At 49.8% G+C, this 16,797-nt stretch overlaps 1 protein-coding gene across 3 annotated transcripts; it reads right to left on the bottom strand.

Annotated features, from left to right (window-relative positions):
- Window positions 1–32: 32 nt before the first annotated feature.
- On the bottom strand, window positions 33–14,983 carry Rad51d (RAD51 paralog D). Of its 3 annotated transcripts, none has more exons than XR_002391182.2 (10): window positions 14,405–14,983; window positions 14,049–14,110; window positions 13,783–13,901; window positions 9,179–9,260; window positions 8,811–8,945; window positions 8,197–8,292; window positions 6,096–6,186; window positions 5,905–6,023; window positions 1,863–2,041; window positions 33–1,530 (listed from the first exon to the last, which is right to left on the bottom strand). XR_002391182.2 is itself a non-coding variant. In XM_021248909.2 (10 exons), the coding sequence occupies exons 1-10, from the start codon at window positions 14,484–14,486 to the stop codon at window positions 1,447–1,449; spliced, it is 1,038 nt and encodes a 345-aa protein (XP_021104568.1). In that variant the 5' UTR covers window positions 14,487–14,949; the 3' UTR covers window positions 33–1,446. The 3 variants fall into 3 exon arrangements, 2 of the variants coding, with proteins under 2 accessions (XP_021104568.1, XP_004870696.1); XM_021248909.2 differs by having other exon boundaries at window positions 1,863–2,030; window positions 14,405–14,949; XM_004870639.4 differs by having other exon boundaries at window positions 1,863–2,030; window positions 5,905–5,975; window positions 14,405–14,938.
- Window positions 14,984–16,797: the final 1,814 nt, after the last annotated feature.

Raw genomic sequence — 16,797 nt, 5'->3', positions numbered from 1 at the left:
GTCCTTGCTGAGACAAAATACCCAACACAAAGTTGAAGGGGGAAAGAGTTTATTTAGCTCACAGTTTGTAGAGGTCCATAATCGGCTGGTTCCAAGGCAGAGTGTCACATGGCAGTGGAGCACCACAGAGGAGAAACAGTGCATGGTGCCCACATAGCAGCAAAAGCAACAAGAGGTCTTAACAGCATCTTTCTGCCCCTTTTATCTTATTCGGATTACTTAGGGCAGGTAGCACTCAGGCCCTTAATCCTAGTGCCCTCAGCCCTAGCCCCATGAATCAATCACATACTCTAGATTCAGCCACATCTAAAAAAGCATGAGGCTTTGGGGGGACATCTAAACACAAGCCATAACAAACCCTAATCATTTTTCTTTACTTTGCCTTTTATTTTCTATTCCCTAGTGTCATCCTCCCATCCCAGCCAGGGTTATGACTCTCAGACGGATGGCCACAGTGTTGCTAACAGACAGGGGTTATTTTATACACTAAGGCACAAGGCAGTGGTACAGCTGGCAGGAAGAGAGATGTAATTATATTGCATCTCAGAGCTACCAGCAATGAATTTCTGCATAAGAGACTAGATTTGCCATGTATTATTTACGCCAGCATCAATTTTCCCAGCTGACTCTATTTATTGTGCAAATTCTCCTCTATTTATGGGCAAGGCCACAGTTTGGCACCTCTGGTTACTCTATACTGTGGAAGGGACCTAACAGGGCATCGAGCATATTAAACAAGTGGCTGGATTCACTAGATGCAGGTCATATCCTTCCTTCCTGTTAAATTATATCCCTGGGACAGCTTCAAGCCCACATTCTCACCTCATCGTGATGACATGTACAGGTGTGTGAAACCAAACCAAAAAGAAGGAATATCATTCTTTAGGGGAGCTCACTGGGGGATCACAAAAACAACCATCTGGGGAGAGAAATCAGGTGGCTCTGGGGCTCCAGGAGTTTCCTTTTTATATTCTGTTAAGAGTAGAACATGGATAAAGAGTTTTACATTTATTTGAGGTTTTCCACTTAGTAACTCAGAGATAGAGCTGAGGGAAAGGGAGTTCCCAAAACAAAAACAGGCAGAGAGAAAGAGAGAGAGAGAGAAGCAAAGGCAGGATAGTGGCTTCCTGGATTAAACACTGTGCTAGGATTGAGCACAGCCTCCAATGGTGACACCTGGGGCCATGCATCCATCACTAGTGTGGCCTTTTGAGATGCCCCCACCAGGGTGAATTCAGCTTCCCCTGGAAACATAGATGGTAGGCATGAAAGAAAGGACTTGACACCAGCTTGGACTTCTGGGCAGCCTCTATTCTGTGGCTCAGTGTGCTTCCACAGTGAGGGGACCTCTGGGCGCCTGTGAACTCCTGCAGTCCCACGTGCTGGGTGGCAGCGAATAGCAGTCCATCGCTCCATGCCTCCCTCATTCCCAATCAACAGCACCAGTCATGTCTGCTCTCCCTGTAATACTGAGCTCTGCTCTGAAGTCCCCCAGGTGCTGATGTCCACCGCCTCCTGGAGCCCTGTTGGCTGAAAGAAGAGACAGGAGGGAGAGGTAAGTTGATGGAAGCAACCCAAGTAGGTGCTCTTGTGTTGCAGGGTTTCAGCATCAAAGAGTCCCTTTTTTGTTTGTTTGTTTTTGAGACAGGGTCTCACTGTGTAGTTCAGGCTGGCCTTGAACTCACTATGTAGCCCAGGCTGGCCTCAAACTCTCAGAGATCCTTCTGCCTCAGCCTCCCAAGTGCTGGGATTACAGGCCTGTACCACTACACCTGGGCAAAGAATTCTCTAGTATGACACCTGGGGCATAGAACCTACCTTCCAGGGCCCAAGATCCCTGGTGTCTCTCTGGGGCTGCTTACCTGACGGGGTGACTTGGTTAGACAAGCCATGCGCTGGCTTCTGCCTGATGTTCCTGCTTCCTCAGGGCTGTCCAGGAGAACCCGGGTGCTGGGCACAAAGCTCCAAGAGCGTCCAAGTGCAGGTTTGAGCCTCCCGCTGTCCCTGTCTCGGGTCATGTGGTTGGTCACCTACAGAGAGGCTTACAGATGCGTAATGCTAGTACACAGGATGTCTGTTCCTGCGGCTTCATCTTACAGATGGGGAAATGGAAGCATAGTTTGGAGAAATGACGTCCCCAAGGCTCTATAACTTAGCAGCAGGCCTGGAACCAGATCTGGGGATCCTGACCTGCAGCCAGCTCTTTCTACTAAACCTCAATGCCTCAGCCCCCCAAAAGAAGGCAATGCAGTGCTTGTCTAGGGAAAAGTGTCCTATTTGCAGTTTCCTAAAGGGGAGGTAGTGGTGGGCTTGTACCTATTATACTCCCGGCCCAACAGAAGGCATCCAGAGACCGTGTGTGCCCAGGCCGCTGCATCGGGGTCCCTGGGACCTTGTATTCAAACAAAAGAACAGGGAAACAGATTCCTTTACACGGCCAGTGGGTGTACAACTTGTATAACCATCTTCAGATTGGAGCCATGTAATATCTCGACATTTAAAAGTACATGTAGGGCTGGGGATTTAGTTCAGTAGTTCTGCCGCCTGCCTCACAAGCGCAAGGACCTGAGTTCGATCCCCGGTACCAAAAAAAAAAAAAAAAAAAGTACACATAGCTGGATGTGATAGCGTGCACCTGTGGTCCCAGCTACTCAGGAGGCTGAGGCAAGAGCATCAGTTGAACCTCGGAGTTTAAAGCCAGTGTGGGACGCATAGTGAGACATCCATCCCAAAAAACAAAAACGTATGTATACCTGAGCCAGTAATTACATACTTAGGAAGAAATAATATGAGATATGTGCATTTAAGTATAAGGATGGTTGCTGTAGTTTTATTTATAAAGGTCCAATGATCAGGAACTGGTTAGATCATTATGGTATAACAACGGTGGGCAAATTGTGGTCCATAGGCTAAATCTGGCTCAAAAATTGTTTTGGTAAATCAATTTTTTTTTTCTGGTACTGGGGATCGAACTCAGGACCTCGAGCTTGCAAGGCAGGCGTGGCACCACTGAGCTAAATCCCCAGCCCGTTTTGTTTTGTTTTTGAGACAGGATCTCGTTATGCAGTTTAGGCTAGCCTTGAACTATGTAGCAGAGGCTGGCCTCAACTCACAGCGAGCCTCCTGCCTCAGCCTCTCAAAAGTTTTGTTTTGGACCGGGGATTTAGCTCAGTGGTTTCGCTGCCTGCTGCGTAAGTGCAAGGACCCGAGTTCAATCCCCAGTACCAAAAAAAAAAAAAAAAAAAAAAAAGTTTTGTTTTGATTTGTTTTGGGGTTTTTTTGGTGCTGGGGACTAAACTCACAGAGTGCTGAGCTACATCTCCAGCCCTTTTTCACTTCATTATGAGAAAAGGTCTTGCTATGTAGCCCATTCTGGCCTCAAATTTGCATTCCTCCTGCCTCAGCCTCTCAAGTATCTGGAGTTACAGGTGTGCACCACCACACCTGAACATAAATCAAGTTTTATTGGAACACAGCATGGCCATTTGTTTATGTTCATCCATGGCTGGTTTTGTGCCACACTGGTAGAGCTGGGTAGTTGTGACAAAGACCATGTGGCTGTAAAGCCTCCAATATTTACTATCTGGCCTTCTATGGAAAAAGTTTGCTGATCCCTGGGATACAGGCACTAAACATGTAATATGTGGCTATTACAGCCACTGTGGAAAACAGTAGGGTAGCTACTGAAAAAATTAAAGATTGAAATACTGTATTATCTACCAATTCCACTTGTGGGCATGTACCCAGGAGGGGTGAAAGTAGGGATAAGAGCGGTATCTGCACACTCATGTCTGTAGCAGAATTAGTCGAGATGGCCTAAAGGTAGAAGCAACCTTAGTGGCTATCAGTAGCTGAATGGCTAAGCAAACATACAATAGAATCATTATTCACCCTTAAAAAAGGGAACTTTGACAAATGCTACCACACAGATGAACCTTGAGGAGAGTATGCTAAGCAAAACAAGCCAGTCACAACAGGCAAATGCCATTTAATTCTCCTTATCTGAGGCACCTAAAGAGTCAAAAGCATAGAGACAGAAAGTAGAATGGTGGTTGTCAGAGGCTTGGAGTAGGGAGAAGTTATTTTTAATGGGCACAGAGTTTCAGTTTTACAGGATGAAAAGTTTAAAGACAGCCAGGCGTGGTGGTGCACACCTGTAATCCCAGTACTTGGGAGGCTGAGGCAGGAGGATCACTGAAAGGTCGAGGCCAGCCTGAGCTACATAGTGAGCTCAAAGCCAGCCTGAACAACATAGTGAGACCCTGTCTCAAAAAAAAAAGTTATAGCGATGGATAATATTTAATACTACTATATGTATATATGTACATATTTATTACTGCAGTACTAGGGACTCAACCCAGGGCATTCACACGGAGCTACACCCCAGTCCTTTTTTATTTTGAGACAGGGTCTTGCTAGGTTGTCCGGGTTGGGCTCAAATTTACAATCTTCCTGCCTCTGATTGCCTCCCAACTACTGGGATGACAAGTATTCAATAACAGAGACACTGTATGTATTTAATACCACTAAACTGTACACTTTAAAATGCTTAATACAATAAATTCTATGTATATTTTACACAGTAAAAAAACTGGAAAAATATGTAGCTACTAAAGGATCAAAGGCTTGAGGCTAGCCTGGGGAACATAGCAAGACAGTCTCAAGACACACAAATAAAACATGGCTGCTAAAAATGACAATCACAGAATCTCTGTAAGAACATGGGAGATAGACTGAGATAATTTTGTGTTTTTTTATGAAGTTAGTTAGAAAGCTGGTTCAAAGTATTACTATATATGCAGAAAAAAAGATTTTATGGAGATAAAACATTAATATGGTTTTGTGAATGTGGAGATTGACTCCAAGTTTGAATCTTATATTTAACTTTTTTTTTTTTTAACTGTTTCCATGAGAAGCATGCAGACTTTTAAATAACTGCTTCACGGGCTGGGGGGCGAAGCTCTGCAGTAAAGTGTGCCTGGCATGTGTGAGGTCCTGGGTTCAATCTCCAGTACGACAAAAACATCACATAATAAAAACTGCTTCACAAGCAGGAAAGGTTACTTTATTGTTTTTGTTTGGTACCAGGGATCGAACTCGGGTCGTTGTGGTTGCAAGGCAAGCAACGGAACCCCTGAGCTAAATCCCTGGCCCAAGGGAAGGTTACTTTAAACACAAAATGACGCATTTATATGAAGCCCAGGGAAAGGCAAAACTATTGAAAACAGATCAGTGGTTGCCTGGGACCAGGAGATCTTTTGGTAGTATAACAAGACTGGATACAACTATAGCCAACAGTTAACCTTCAAATAAGGAGAAAATTGCTTTATGTAAATTATACCTCAGTAACTCTGACTTAAAAAGGAAACAAAAGGAAGAAGGGAGAAGAGGGAAGAAGGGAGGAGGGGGAGGGGAAGAGGAGGAGGAGGGGGAAGAAGAGGAAGAAGAAGAAGAAGAAACAGCTAGGTGTGGTGGTGCATGCCTATAATCCCAGCACTCTGAAAGGCTGAGGCAGGAACATTCCAAGGTCAAATCCAGCATGAGCAATTTAGCAAGATCCTGTCTCAAAACCAAAAATAAGAAATGAAGGGGCTGGGGAGATAACTTAGTGTGAAGATCCTGGTTCAATCCCAGTACTAGAGAGAGAAGAGAGAGAGAGAGACAGACAGACAGACAGACAGAAGAAAGAAAGTGAAAGAAGAAAGGAAAGAAAGACAAACAAAAGGGTTCCTGATTCCCCTGGGCTACTTATGATCCAATCCCCTCCCTCACAGTCAGAGCTCCAGCTGACCCAGAGAAGCCAGGCTGCATCCTTTCCTAAAGGGCTGGCTACTCTGAGGTCCAGAGCCGCCATTTAAGGGGAACAAAGAGCTAGCTGTAGGCAGACCAGGCCCGCTTCCTTACCAGCACTGCGATGCCGAGGTCCCGGGCCAGGGTCTTCAGCTCTCGGGCCAGCTGCATCATCAAAGCCAAACCTGGGGAGGAGCAGCAGACAAGGAGGACAGAGAGGACCAGGAACAGGGCTGGCAGGAGTCCAGACTCCCAAGCTGCTGACCAGTCTGTCCCCTGCCCACACGCTCGGCCACATCGCTCACCTTCCCTCTGCTGACCTCCCAGAAGCGGGGAGACCACTGCAGTGACGGAGTCCACAACCACCACCTTCACGGTCCCAGAAGAGCCAGTCACCTGGAGGGGTGGGGGAGCAAGTACCGTGGACCGGGGTCTCTGGGGATGCACCCATTGCCGGCAGGTTTGCTCCTGTCAGAAGCTGGTCAGAAACAGCCTCCCCATTCCAAACACAGCCGTGCAAGCACCACGGAATTGCAGCACCCCTCCTCCCACCTGTATGTGTAACATGCACTGAAGACTTGGCTGGAGAGAGGGTGTGACTCACAGGACGGCGCAAACACCGCCATCTCTAGGTTCTTCCGTCCGGCTTCCCACCATCTCGTTAGACCCAGCTCCTGTTCTGACTCCCTCAATTCCTCTCACTCCTTCTCCTGCTCACCCCAATTTGCTCACCCCAAATTCCTAACGTCCTTTGCTGAAGAGGTTAGCTCTGTCTTTACTGTTTGCTAGCTCAGGCGGGCAGGGCCTCCTCGCCATAGCTAACGTGGATGCTAACAAAAACAGTTCTTTGTCTCTAAATACATGTTAGCAGGCTCCCAGTTTCTCCAGGTCTCGATATGTATTCCTGGCTGGCCTCAAGTTTATGGCAATCCTCCTGCCTCAGCCTCCAGAGTGCTGGGATTAAGGCATGTGCCTTCTTGTATCCTGATTCTGTTTCTACAAACACTGACCACGGGCCACGTCTTAGCCATTTGGCATTATCTGCTGTCTTACATGTCTCCCTCATCTTCTAACTACCGACTCTTGGCCAGTCACCAGCTGGTCTATGAGAGGATGGCAGAAAAGGGAGAAGTTACAGCCAAAACGGGTTTAGACCCCTTCATGCCCCTGTCTAGCTAAATGGGACAGTGAGACCTTTGCTGCTCTGATTACGAAGCTGGCATCCTCTGTGGCCACCACAATCTCCAACTTTGGGAATTCAAGCCATTTAGAATCCCTTCCCCTCAAGCAGTTGAGAGCTGTGTCCTGCTGCTGACCATTATGATGTCAAAGGTTGCCGGGCATGCTGGTGCTCACCTGTAATCCCAGTATTAGGGAGGCAGAGGCAGGAAAAAGTTTGAGATGAACTAACCCATTCTCTAAGGTCCCTTCCCAATCTAATAGTCTATAAATCAGTGCATCAAATCCCATCTAAGTATCACCAAATCCCGCCCCCCCACTCTGTGCTAACACGACTCTGAATATGTTTGGGTCCTGGGCAGAATCTCCTGACTTCTGAGAAGGTAGGCCCAGCCGCTGAGCCAAGATACAGATGTAACTCAATTTTGAACACCTCCCAAAAAAACAAAAACCAACCCTGACCAACTAGATGTAAGAGAAGAAGCCTACTACCAGGACCAGGAGAAAGGATTTTCTTCTTGGATAAAAGGAAAGAGGTAGCCTGGCACAGTGACACAAAATATAATCCCAGCAATCTGGGAGGCCGAGGCAGGAGGATTCCAGGTTCAAGCCCAGCCTGTGAAACTTTGCAAGATCCTCAAAAATAAAGGGCTGGGGATGTAGCTCAGAGGGAAGGCTCTGGATTCAACTCCCGGTACTATGAAATAAAATAAATTAAAAAGGGAAGAGGAGCAAAAACAGCCACCTACTCCTCACTGGTCTGAATAGAGATGTGGATGTGTGAAGACAAGATGCTTGGAGCGATAGCAGTCACTTTGCAATCATGAGGGAGAGAACAAGTGAATAAGGCACAAAACCTAGTGTGCCGATATCGTGAACTTGCCCTCCCCTGGACTCTTGTGACAAGGAGATTTCCTAACACTCAAGGCTCCAGCCCACAGCATCTATTACTTGCAGCTGAAAGTGTCCCTGCCTGACTTTAGCAAAGAATGTGGAGACAAATATATCACGATCTTCGCTTACTGTTTAGCAGGGATGACGAACGTGTAAATAATAAAGCAAAAGGACTAAGCACTATGGAATTCCACCTCGGGAGTTGAAAGCACAGCTGGAGTCATCAGATCGAACATCTGCATTCCCAGGCAGACTCCCTGTAGGACACCTGCCCGCCCCAGGCAGCACCTGGCAAGCTGGGCGGAGCAGGGAGGGGCAGAGGAGCAGGCTGACCTGCTGGGCCACAGCGCCTCGGAGGTCCTGCAGCTCGTCCAGCATCCGGAAGATGTCAAATGCATGCGCAACCTGGATCCTCTGGAGAGCTCCTGCCTGAGGGTGGGAAGACAAGCAGAGGCCTGGGGTAAGAAGTTGGGGGAGTAAGCGGCAGAGGAATCGGAAGATTGAGAAGGAGAAGGGGCACTTAGATCCAAGCACTCAGGTCAAGAAAGGCAAATGGGTTTTGTCTAATGGAGTGGAGCTTACAGTGGTAGGTCCCTGCGTGCTCATCTGTAAAATCCTCAGAACTGAGTGGGAAAGACAGATACAACTGATTAGTGATGTATGGTGTGAGCAGGAAATGGGCCAGAAACGCAGATGCTGGCTACACGCCTGCATGGTTTGGGGTATGCAGGGAGTTGGGAAGGTTTCCCTGAAGGACAGTGTAGGTGGCATCCAAGCAGGGAGGATCGCATTCCCAGGGGAGGCTTGAGCCATGCAGGAAGCATCAACAGGACCCCAAGTTTCAAAGCAAGAAATGACTATTCACCAAATGGCCCAAATTCCTGCAGTGTGAGGGACGATGAGGTCTTGTGGTGAGAGAATCTCAAAGGAACTCAGCCAGCCCTTACCTGCTCCTCCTCATCCTGGGTTCTGGCCTGCAACAGCTGGAGGAGGCGTGAGGCCGTCAGGCCTCCGTTGGAGTCAATGTACAGGACATTCTGCTGCAGGCTGTGGGCCACATGTGCAGCCACACAAAGACACACCTGAGGAGAGATGGGCCATCGGGTGGACCTGAAACCGGGAGGGGGAGGGCCTAGCATACACGCTCCCCAGCACATTCAGATTCCAGGGGCACAAACAGGCCAAGGCCAAGTCCACTTCCCATCACCCACCTGGTCCCTTCTGACCCCTGACCCTACAAGCAGACTGCTGGAAGCTCCCCAGGGACCCCAGGACCCACACCTCCAGTCTTCCCGGCTGCTGGCCTCGTATGTACCTGGGTTTTGCCGCTACCCGGGCCTCCTACAATTTCAGTCACTTCTCCAGTATAGAGACCAGCATCCAGCAGTTTATCCAGGCTGATGGCAGAAGGGAAAAGAGAAGAACTCAGGTTAGAGGGGAGAGAGAGGAGGAGAAAGGGAACACTTTCCTTCCCAACACTGGCCCTGTCCAGAGATGCCAGACATCTCGGTCAGGAGGCTCCTCCAGCCACAGACTCCAGGTCCTACGATGCAGCCACATATGGTGAGCAGTACTCAGCACAATCACCCCAATCATTTCAGTTACAGGGGCCACGGCTTCCTGCCAGTCAGAGGCTCCGGTTCCCACTCCAGCGCTGTGGTTGCTGGGGATAGTAGCACTCCCCTTCCCCCTATTTAATTAATAAAGAGTGTCCAGCCTCTGCCCTGCTGGGTCCCCTTCCTCCCACTGAGATCTAGGAAGGCCCAGTGGTTGTCGCACTGTGGTTCTCCCAGTGTGGTACCAGTCCAGGAGCCTCAGGGACTGGTTAGAAAGGCAAATTCTTGGCATTCCTGCCCCAGACCTACGGAATCAAAAATTCTAGGGGTGGAGCCCACAGCTTGTTTCAGCAAGAACTCCAGGTGACTCTGATACACACTTCAGTTTGAGAACCATTAGACCTGTCATTCTCAGTCCTACCTGCATATGACAGGGGAGGTTGTAGATTATTTGTTTTTTGTTTTTGAGATGGGGTCTTGCTATTGGACAAACGAGCCTCAAAGACTCAAATGATCCTTCTGCCTCAGCCTCCTTAGTAGCCAGGACTACAGGCAGGTGTGCTCCACTGCATCTGTCTTCCAAGAGCTTTTTAAAAGGTTCCTTTATTTATTTATTTATTTATCTATTTTGGTTTCTAAGAGACAGATTTTCACCGTGCAGCCCAGGCTGGCCTTGAACTCACTATGTAGCCTAGGCTGGCTTTGAGCTTGCAGCGATCCTCCTGCCTCAGCCCCCCAAGTACTAGGATTACAGGCATGCACCACCACGCCTGGCTAAAAGGTTCCTACATTACAGACAGGTGTGGCAATGCATGTGTATAATCCCAGAACTCAGGAAGCTGAGGCAGGAGGATCTCCAGGAGTTTAAAGCCAGCCTGGGGTATATATCGAGTTAAGGCCATGTTGAACTACACAACAAGACCCTGTCCCAAATAACAACAGCAACAACAAGTAAATAAATAAATATTTCTATATCAGCAGTTCCCAAACTGTCTGCATATCGAAGACACCTGGCAGCTTCAAAAAACACCAATACCCGTGCCCCATTTCCATGAAATGCTCAAGTTTCCCAGGTGATTCTAACATGCACATAAAGTTGGGAACCCGTGACCAACACCTGTTCAGTTAGAATTTGTAGAAGACCCAATATGAATATTTCTTTTCAAATTTCCCAGAGATTTCTAATGTGCAGCCAGAGTTGAAGCACCGGCTCTTGACTATAGACAAGGATCAACCAGGGATTTAGCTCAGTGGTTCCGGCACCTGCCTCGAAAGCGCAAGGTCCCAAGTTCAATCCCCAGTACTGGTACCAAAAAAAAAAAATCAACCACAAGCTAAGTACAACAGCCAATCCCAGTTATCCCAGTTAGTAGGGAGGCTGAGGCAGGCAGAACGACCACAGGCTCAAGGCCAATCTGAGCAACTTAAGCAAGACTCTTGTCTAAATAATTAGAAAGAGCTAGGGATGAAGCTCAGTGGTAGAAAGCTTATCCAGCATGTGTGGAGCCCTGGGTTCAAATTCCCAATACTGTACCTAAGACAAAAGAATCAGTGGCACATACTTGTAATTCCAGCACTATGGGAGGCTGAGACAGGAGGATCACAAGTTCCAAATCCAGATAATTTAGTGACTTAATGAGATCCTATCTCAAAATAAAAAATAAAAAGGGCTGGGGATGTAGCTCAGTGTGAAGGACCCAGGTTTGATCCCCAGAACAGGGGGATCAGACAAACAAAAGAATCAGTCACATCCTTGTTTGTGAGGCTCAGTTAGCATAGGGGACCCCCTGACCCAGTTCCCAGCCAACTGCCCACCTGTGTTTCCACTGCATGTCTCCTACCGCCAAGAGGATCCTGCCACCATAGATATGTCCATCACCTCTAACTTAGCACATCAACATGGGAGGGACCCCCTGCCACAACTTCCTAAACACAAGTGCTTGCTGAGATTTGTCCTCCATCTCGCCCTTGGAACTGCCCTTCAGTCATTCATTCAAACACTGGCTCAGTTGCCAGGGATTTAGATCAGTGGCACCGCGCCTGCCTCGCAAGAGCAAGGTCCTGAGTTTGATCCCTGGTACAAAAAAACCCCCAAAAAACCAAACACTGGCTCAGTGCCTCATACTTCCTGAAGGCCTCATTCCAAAAGGGTGTGTGGAGATGAGCAAAGTTCCGGCCTTCAGGGAACAAATCTCCCTCACCGATATAGCATTTTCCAAGGTACGCCACATGCTCTACTGCTCGAAAAGATTCACACTCCGTGTAAGTGCTGAAGGCTCTGAGAAGGCCTGCAATAAAAAAACCTGTTATTTTTTGTGTGTGGGGCGGTACCGGGGATTGAACTCAGGACCTTGAGCTTTCGAGGCAGGTGGCAGAACCACTGAGCTAAATCCCCGGCCCTAGAAGCCTGTTAAATCTGGGTTATCAGGCCTTTCTCAAACTTTTGACTCTGTACTGAATGTCCATGGCAAGCTGTTAGGACGTCTAGAAGGTAAGGCAGCTTCCGGTGTTCACATCTACATCCCATCTGGTAGTATGGCTTATCATATTTCTTTTTCTTTTCTTTTTAAAAAAAATGGTACTGGGGATTGAACCCAGGGCCTTCATGCTGAGCTACATCCCCATCCCTTTTTTATTATGTGACAGGATCTCACTAAGTCTCCAAGTTGCCCAGGCTGGGCTCAAATTTGTGATCCTCCTGCTCAGCCTCCCAGAGTGCTAGGATTACAGGCATGTGGCACAACCCCTGGCTGGCTTGTCATGTTTTTAACATGCCCACAACTCTCACCTGCCCTTGATCAGACTCACAGGCCCCACACCAGCACCACCAGATGTCTGTCTGGCCTCTGCCCCACTGCCTCTGACTCTGCCTTCAAAATGACCTCCCTCCCACCTGAGCGGGGAGCCAACACGGTCGACAAGGCAGAGTTAAGTCTTCATATGCCGGCCTGCTGAGCCAGCTGCAGGGTCTTGGGCAAGTCATCTACCCAAGGTCCCAATGTCTTCATCTGCAGGAAGATGATTTTAATGGCAATGCGCTCACTCACCAACGGTTGTGAAGAACCATAATATGACAGACCGTGACACTCATCTGTCCCTCCATGCCAAGGCCCACCTTCTTATTCCAGGGCCTCCTGCACCTGCACCCTGCCAGCTTACCTGCTGACTGATCCCTCTGTGTATGTTTTTTTTTGGTACCAGGGATGGAACTCACGACCTTGCACTTGCGAGGCAGGCGCGGTGCCACTGAACTAAATCCCTGGCATGCGTACATTGGTTTATCGGCTCCCTAAACCCAAAGGCCAATCTGCTTCCTGCTAATCACCCACTCCTCACCACCGCCTCTCTGTGTGCTGACAGCCTGTCGATTCACCCACCTTCCTCCTCCTACATCTGCTGGCTGCCATACTCCTTAAGAGCAGGGACCTTGCCTCACTCCTGTATGTATCATCTGCACATGCCTGGTGCCCAGTAGGCACTCAGTGGAGCTTGCTGAACAAACCTCACACTGAGCACCCAGTAGGCATTCAGCCAGGGCTTGATGGATTACAAACTTGAACCCCAACCATCAACGAGCAAGCACCATGCTGTATGAACATTGCCAAGAGAACATGTTACAGAAACAGCAAGGGCCAGACCAATGCAAAGTCCTCTGTTGTGGCAGTTATTCATCAAACTCTGCACAAACATGCCAGGAAAGAGGTCAGACTCACGTGGCCAGAAAACATCTGTTGTCTTCCTGCTCTTTCCTAACCCAAACACTATGGCACAAGGTAAGGGCCCCTTCCATTGAGCCTGCTTGTTCCTCACCACCACAGAGTGGGGGAAAGCACCGGTTCTAGATCAGACACCCCTGGAGGAAGGCTTCACTCCTGCCCTCCTGCTTGGGCTACACGCAAGAGGGGCTAACATCTCTAACTGCTAGTGTCCTGGAGAGATTACTGCTTGCACACACTCTCAGTAATCGTGAGCCCTGCCCTGTGCTCCTGGCCCTCCTCAAGTGACATGGACGCTAGGGCCAGATAGGACTCCAATCTGCTGTGGCTCTCCGCCAGAGCCAATTTGGGCTCCAGGGGGACACCAAGCCATGCTGGAAACATTTTTTAACGTCACACTGGGGGACAAGGGAGGTACCCATGGCATCTAGGGGAAGTGGCTAGGGGCACTGCTGAACATTCCCCAAGGTGCTGGACTGCCCCACCCCCAACAAATGATTCCCCACCTCGAGGCATCAATAGCCCTGTTCCAGGGTACAAGATCTCCGAAGTCCTGACGACTTTCCTTCCCAACGGCCCATTTTGCCCTCTGGACCCACCCCTGGCAAGTCCTGCCCCCACCGTCTGCTCCAGGCACACACACAAACCTTCCAATGCCGGTGGACAGGATGGCAGTGGAGATCTTCAGTTCCTCATAGAGGTCCGCGCCATTGAAGGGGAAAGCGGAGAACTGAGCCAGCAGCACCCGCCTCAGGGCAACCAGGGCCTGCCAGAGGGGCGACACTCAGGTTCCCAAGGGGTCTCGCAGGCAGCCCAGGGTCTACTGCATCCCTCTGGGACCCCACTGCTCCCGTGGCTTAGGGAGGGCCACCTGAAGACAAGCAGGTATGGGGCGTGCAGGCTGCGAGCTCACCTTGTAAGACAAGCCACACTTCTGGGCCACCTCCTCCAGGTCTGCTGTGGCCAGGTCCACCACTGAAAAGGGGACACGCAGCTGACGGGCAGCAAGGGCAGCCTGGGCTCCCCACGCTGGTTTTTCCTCGCCTCTGCAACCCGGCTTCCAGTCGACTCCCAGCAGGTGGCCGGCGCGGAAACAGCCTCAGGATACTGCACGGGTCCCCCCGCCCCCTACGCCAGGAATTGGCTCCCGCACCCCCAGCTTCCCCAGGGGGCTGAGAGCCTCCAGAAAGTGGGGAAGCGCCGGCAGGTGTGCCCCGGCGGGTAGCCCAGGTTGTGCGGAGGCTCCCTAGCACGCGCCAGCGAGGTCACCTGTCTTGATCCCGCGGCTCCTCAGAAGCTGGACCATCTCCTCGGTGAGGCCTGGGCACAATCCGGGCCTGAGCACGCCCATATTCCCTGCACTCCCCGGACAGCCCGGGGCGGGCTCGGACGCCCGTCACGTGGGCATCCGCGGGGTAGCCCCTCCGTGCCCCTTTCTGGAGAGGACCCTGGAGCGCTGGCTGCGGGAGGAGGCGGCGGCAGAGAGTGGGGTGACCACCAGCCCTCCCGAAACCTGCCACGCCTCGGGAGACCTGGGCCCGCCAGTCCCGGCAGTGGCGCGCCGGCGCTTCCGGGTTCCGGACTCCCGCGCGCTGCGTGGACCTGGCCTGCAGCGCCATCTGCTGTCCAAGGGCAAAACTGCGGCGACCCGGGCTCCGAGACCGAGGTCCTGGCCCGCCCAAGGCGTCCTAAGTGTAGCGCACGACTCGCGCACCCATTGGCCTCTGCCTTCTTCCTGACACCCACATGGACCTTCTAATAAGCCGTTCCAGACGCCAGGGGCAAAGTTAAGCAAGATGGACCACCCCCTACCCTCCAGGAACTTGCCAGTGAGCGAGGAGACAGCGCAAAGGCACAAATAGCCAATCATTACAGACCATAGGTCAGATGCCCAGATGCTCATAGAGGGGACCTGCTGCTCTGTATTTTCCAAAATGCTTGCTTGCCTGTCTGCCTCCTCCCTCCCTTCCTCTCTCTCTCTCTCTCCCTCCCCCCTCCCCCCTCCCTCTCTCTCTTTCTGGGATGGAACTCGGATCCGGGCCTTGTGCTTGCAGGGGAGGTGGCAGAACCACTGAGCTAAATCCCTCGCCCTTTCTCTCTCTTTCTTATTGGAGGGAAAATATTCTTGAGTATGTGGAACACATGTTTGAAATGTCCTTTATTTTGGTGTATCCACTGGTATCTACTGGAAGAGATAAAACAACTTCACAAACCCGTGAGGGAGATGGTAGGGTTTGTTGTTGTTGTTGTTTTGAAACAAGGTCTCACTATGTAGCCCAGGCTGGCCTTGAACTTGCAGCAATCCTCTTGCCTCAGCCTCCCACATGCTGGGATTACAGGTGTCTGGCACCATGCCCCACAGGAGATGCTATTTATATCCACATTTATCAATGAAAGGTAAAGTCCTTTCCCCTGGGTTACACAGCTGGGGTGGGGTGGGGTAGGGTGTCCACAGCCAAGCGCAAAGCCAGGGCTATTATATATATATATATATATATATATATATATATATATATATATATATTTTTTTTTTTTTTTTTTTTTTTTTTTTTTTTTTTGGTACCAGGGATTGAACTCAGGACCTTGCGCTTGCGAGGCAGGCGTCTGAACCACTGAGCTAAATCCCTGGCCCAAGTTTTTTTTTTTTTTTTGGTACCAGGGATTGAACTTGGGACCATACGCTTGTGAGGCTGGCGCCAGAACCACTGAGCTAAATCCGCGGCCCATTATATTATTTTATATTATTTTTTGTAGCACAGTAGTACTAGAGACTGAGCCTAGGGTTTTCACTCTGGGCTACATCCCTGGCCTTTTATATTGTATTTTGAGAGAATCTGGCTAAGTCCCTCAGTTTCCCAGGCTGGGCTTGAACTTGTAGTCCTCCTGCCTCAGCCTCCCAGGGTGCTGTATTACAGGCACATACCACCACACATGGCTGCCAGTGCTATCTGAATAGTCCTGCTCCCCACCCCCCAAGGTGGTGAATAGGTCTTCCTAAAGTAGTGAGTTTTTTCTTTTTTTGTGGTACTTAGGATTGAATCCAGGGACCGCTGACTTACATTCCCAGTCTATTATTATTATTATTATTATTATTATTATTATTATTATTATTTTGAAACACAGTTTCACTGCATTGCCCAGGCTGGCCTCAAATTTTCAATCTTCCTGCCTCAGCCTCCAAATAGCTTTGAGATTTCTAGCGTGTGCTACTCTGCCTGGCTAGTGTTTTTCTTGAGAGCAGAGGTAATGTCTGGCCCATTTTTTAAATTCCTCTGCACTGTCACTGAACACTTGAATGTACTTGGGAGTAATGGTGTGGCACACTCAGAACACCAGCAGTAAAACCAGGTCACACACAAGCTCTGAACCCTCAGGAACCACCTGGACTTTCCCTCTACGCAACTGGATGTTATGCAGTTTGCTGCCTGCCAGGTCAGGACATAGAGCCTCCACATCTGTAGACACATTCTCCCACCCCTAGAGACCCCTCCAGTGCCGCCTCCCTCTGCACCCAGGGCCTTTCTCTCTCCATCCTTCTTCCAGGGCAGTTCCGAGGGACACAGGCATGAAGCATTTAGAGGTCTTGAGAGCACAGGCTGCTGTAACCACACAGTGTCAGAGCCGGGGAGGGCCTAAGGGTTTATTCTTGCCTCTCCCCCACC

This window comes from Heterocephalus glaber, unplaced genomic scaffold (assembly GCF_053883595.1).
Source record: "Heterocephalus glaber isolate CG9 unplaced genomic scaffold, H.glaber_assembly_v1.0 deba00001564, whole genome shotgun sequence".
Lineage (NCBI taxonomy): Eukaryota > Metazoa > Chordata > Mammalia > Rodentia > Bathyergidae > Heterocephalus > Heterocephalus glaber.
The sequence above is the reverse complement of the archived record's forward strand: the minus strand, read 5'-3'. Positions and strand labels throughout refer to the sequence as shown.

Bases quoted from the DNA above. Each gene is read 5' to 3' on its own strand.
- Rad51d (XM_021248909.2), bottom strand. From the start codon at position 14,486: ATGGGCGTGCTCAGGCCCGGATTGTGCCCAGGCCTCACCGAGGAGATG. The intron at 8,293-8,810 runs GTAAGGGCTGGC...TCCCACCCTCAG, and splicing joins CCCAGGATGAGGAGGAGCAG to GCAGGAGCTCTCCAGAGGAT. The intron at 6,024-6,095 runs GTGAGCGATGTG...GACTCCTGCCAG, and splicing joins GGGAGGTCAGCAGAGGGAAG to CCCTGTTCCTGGTCCTCTCT.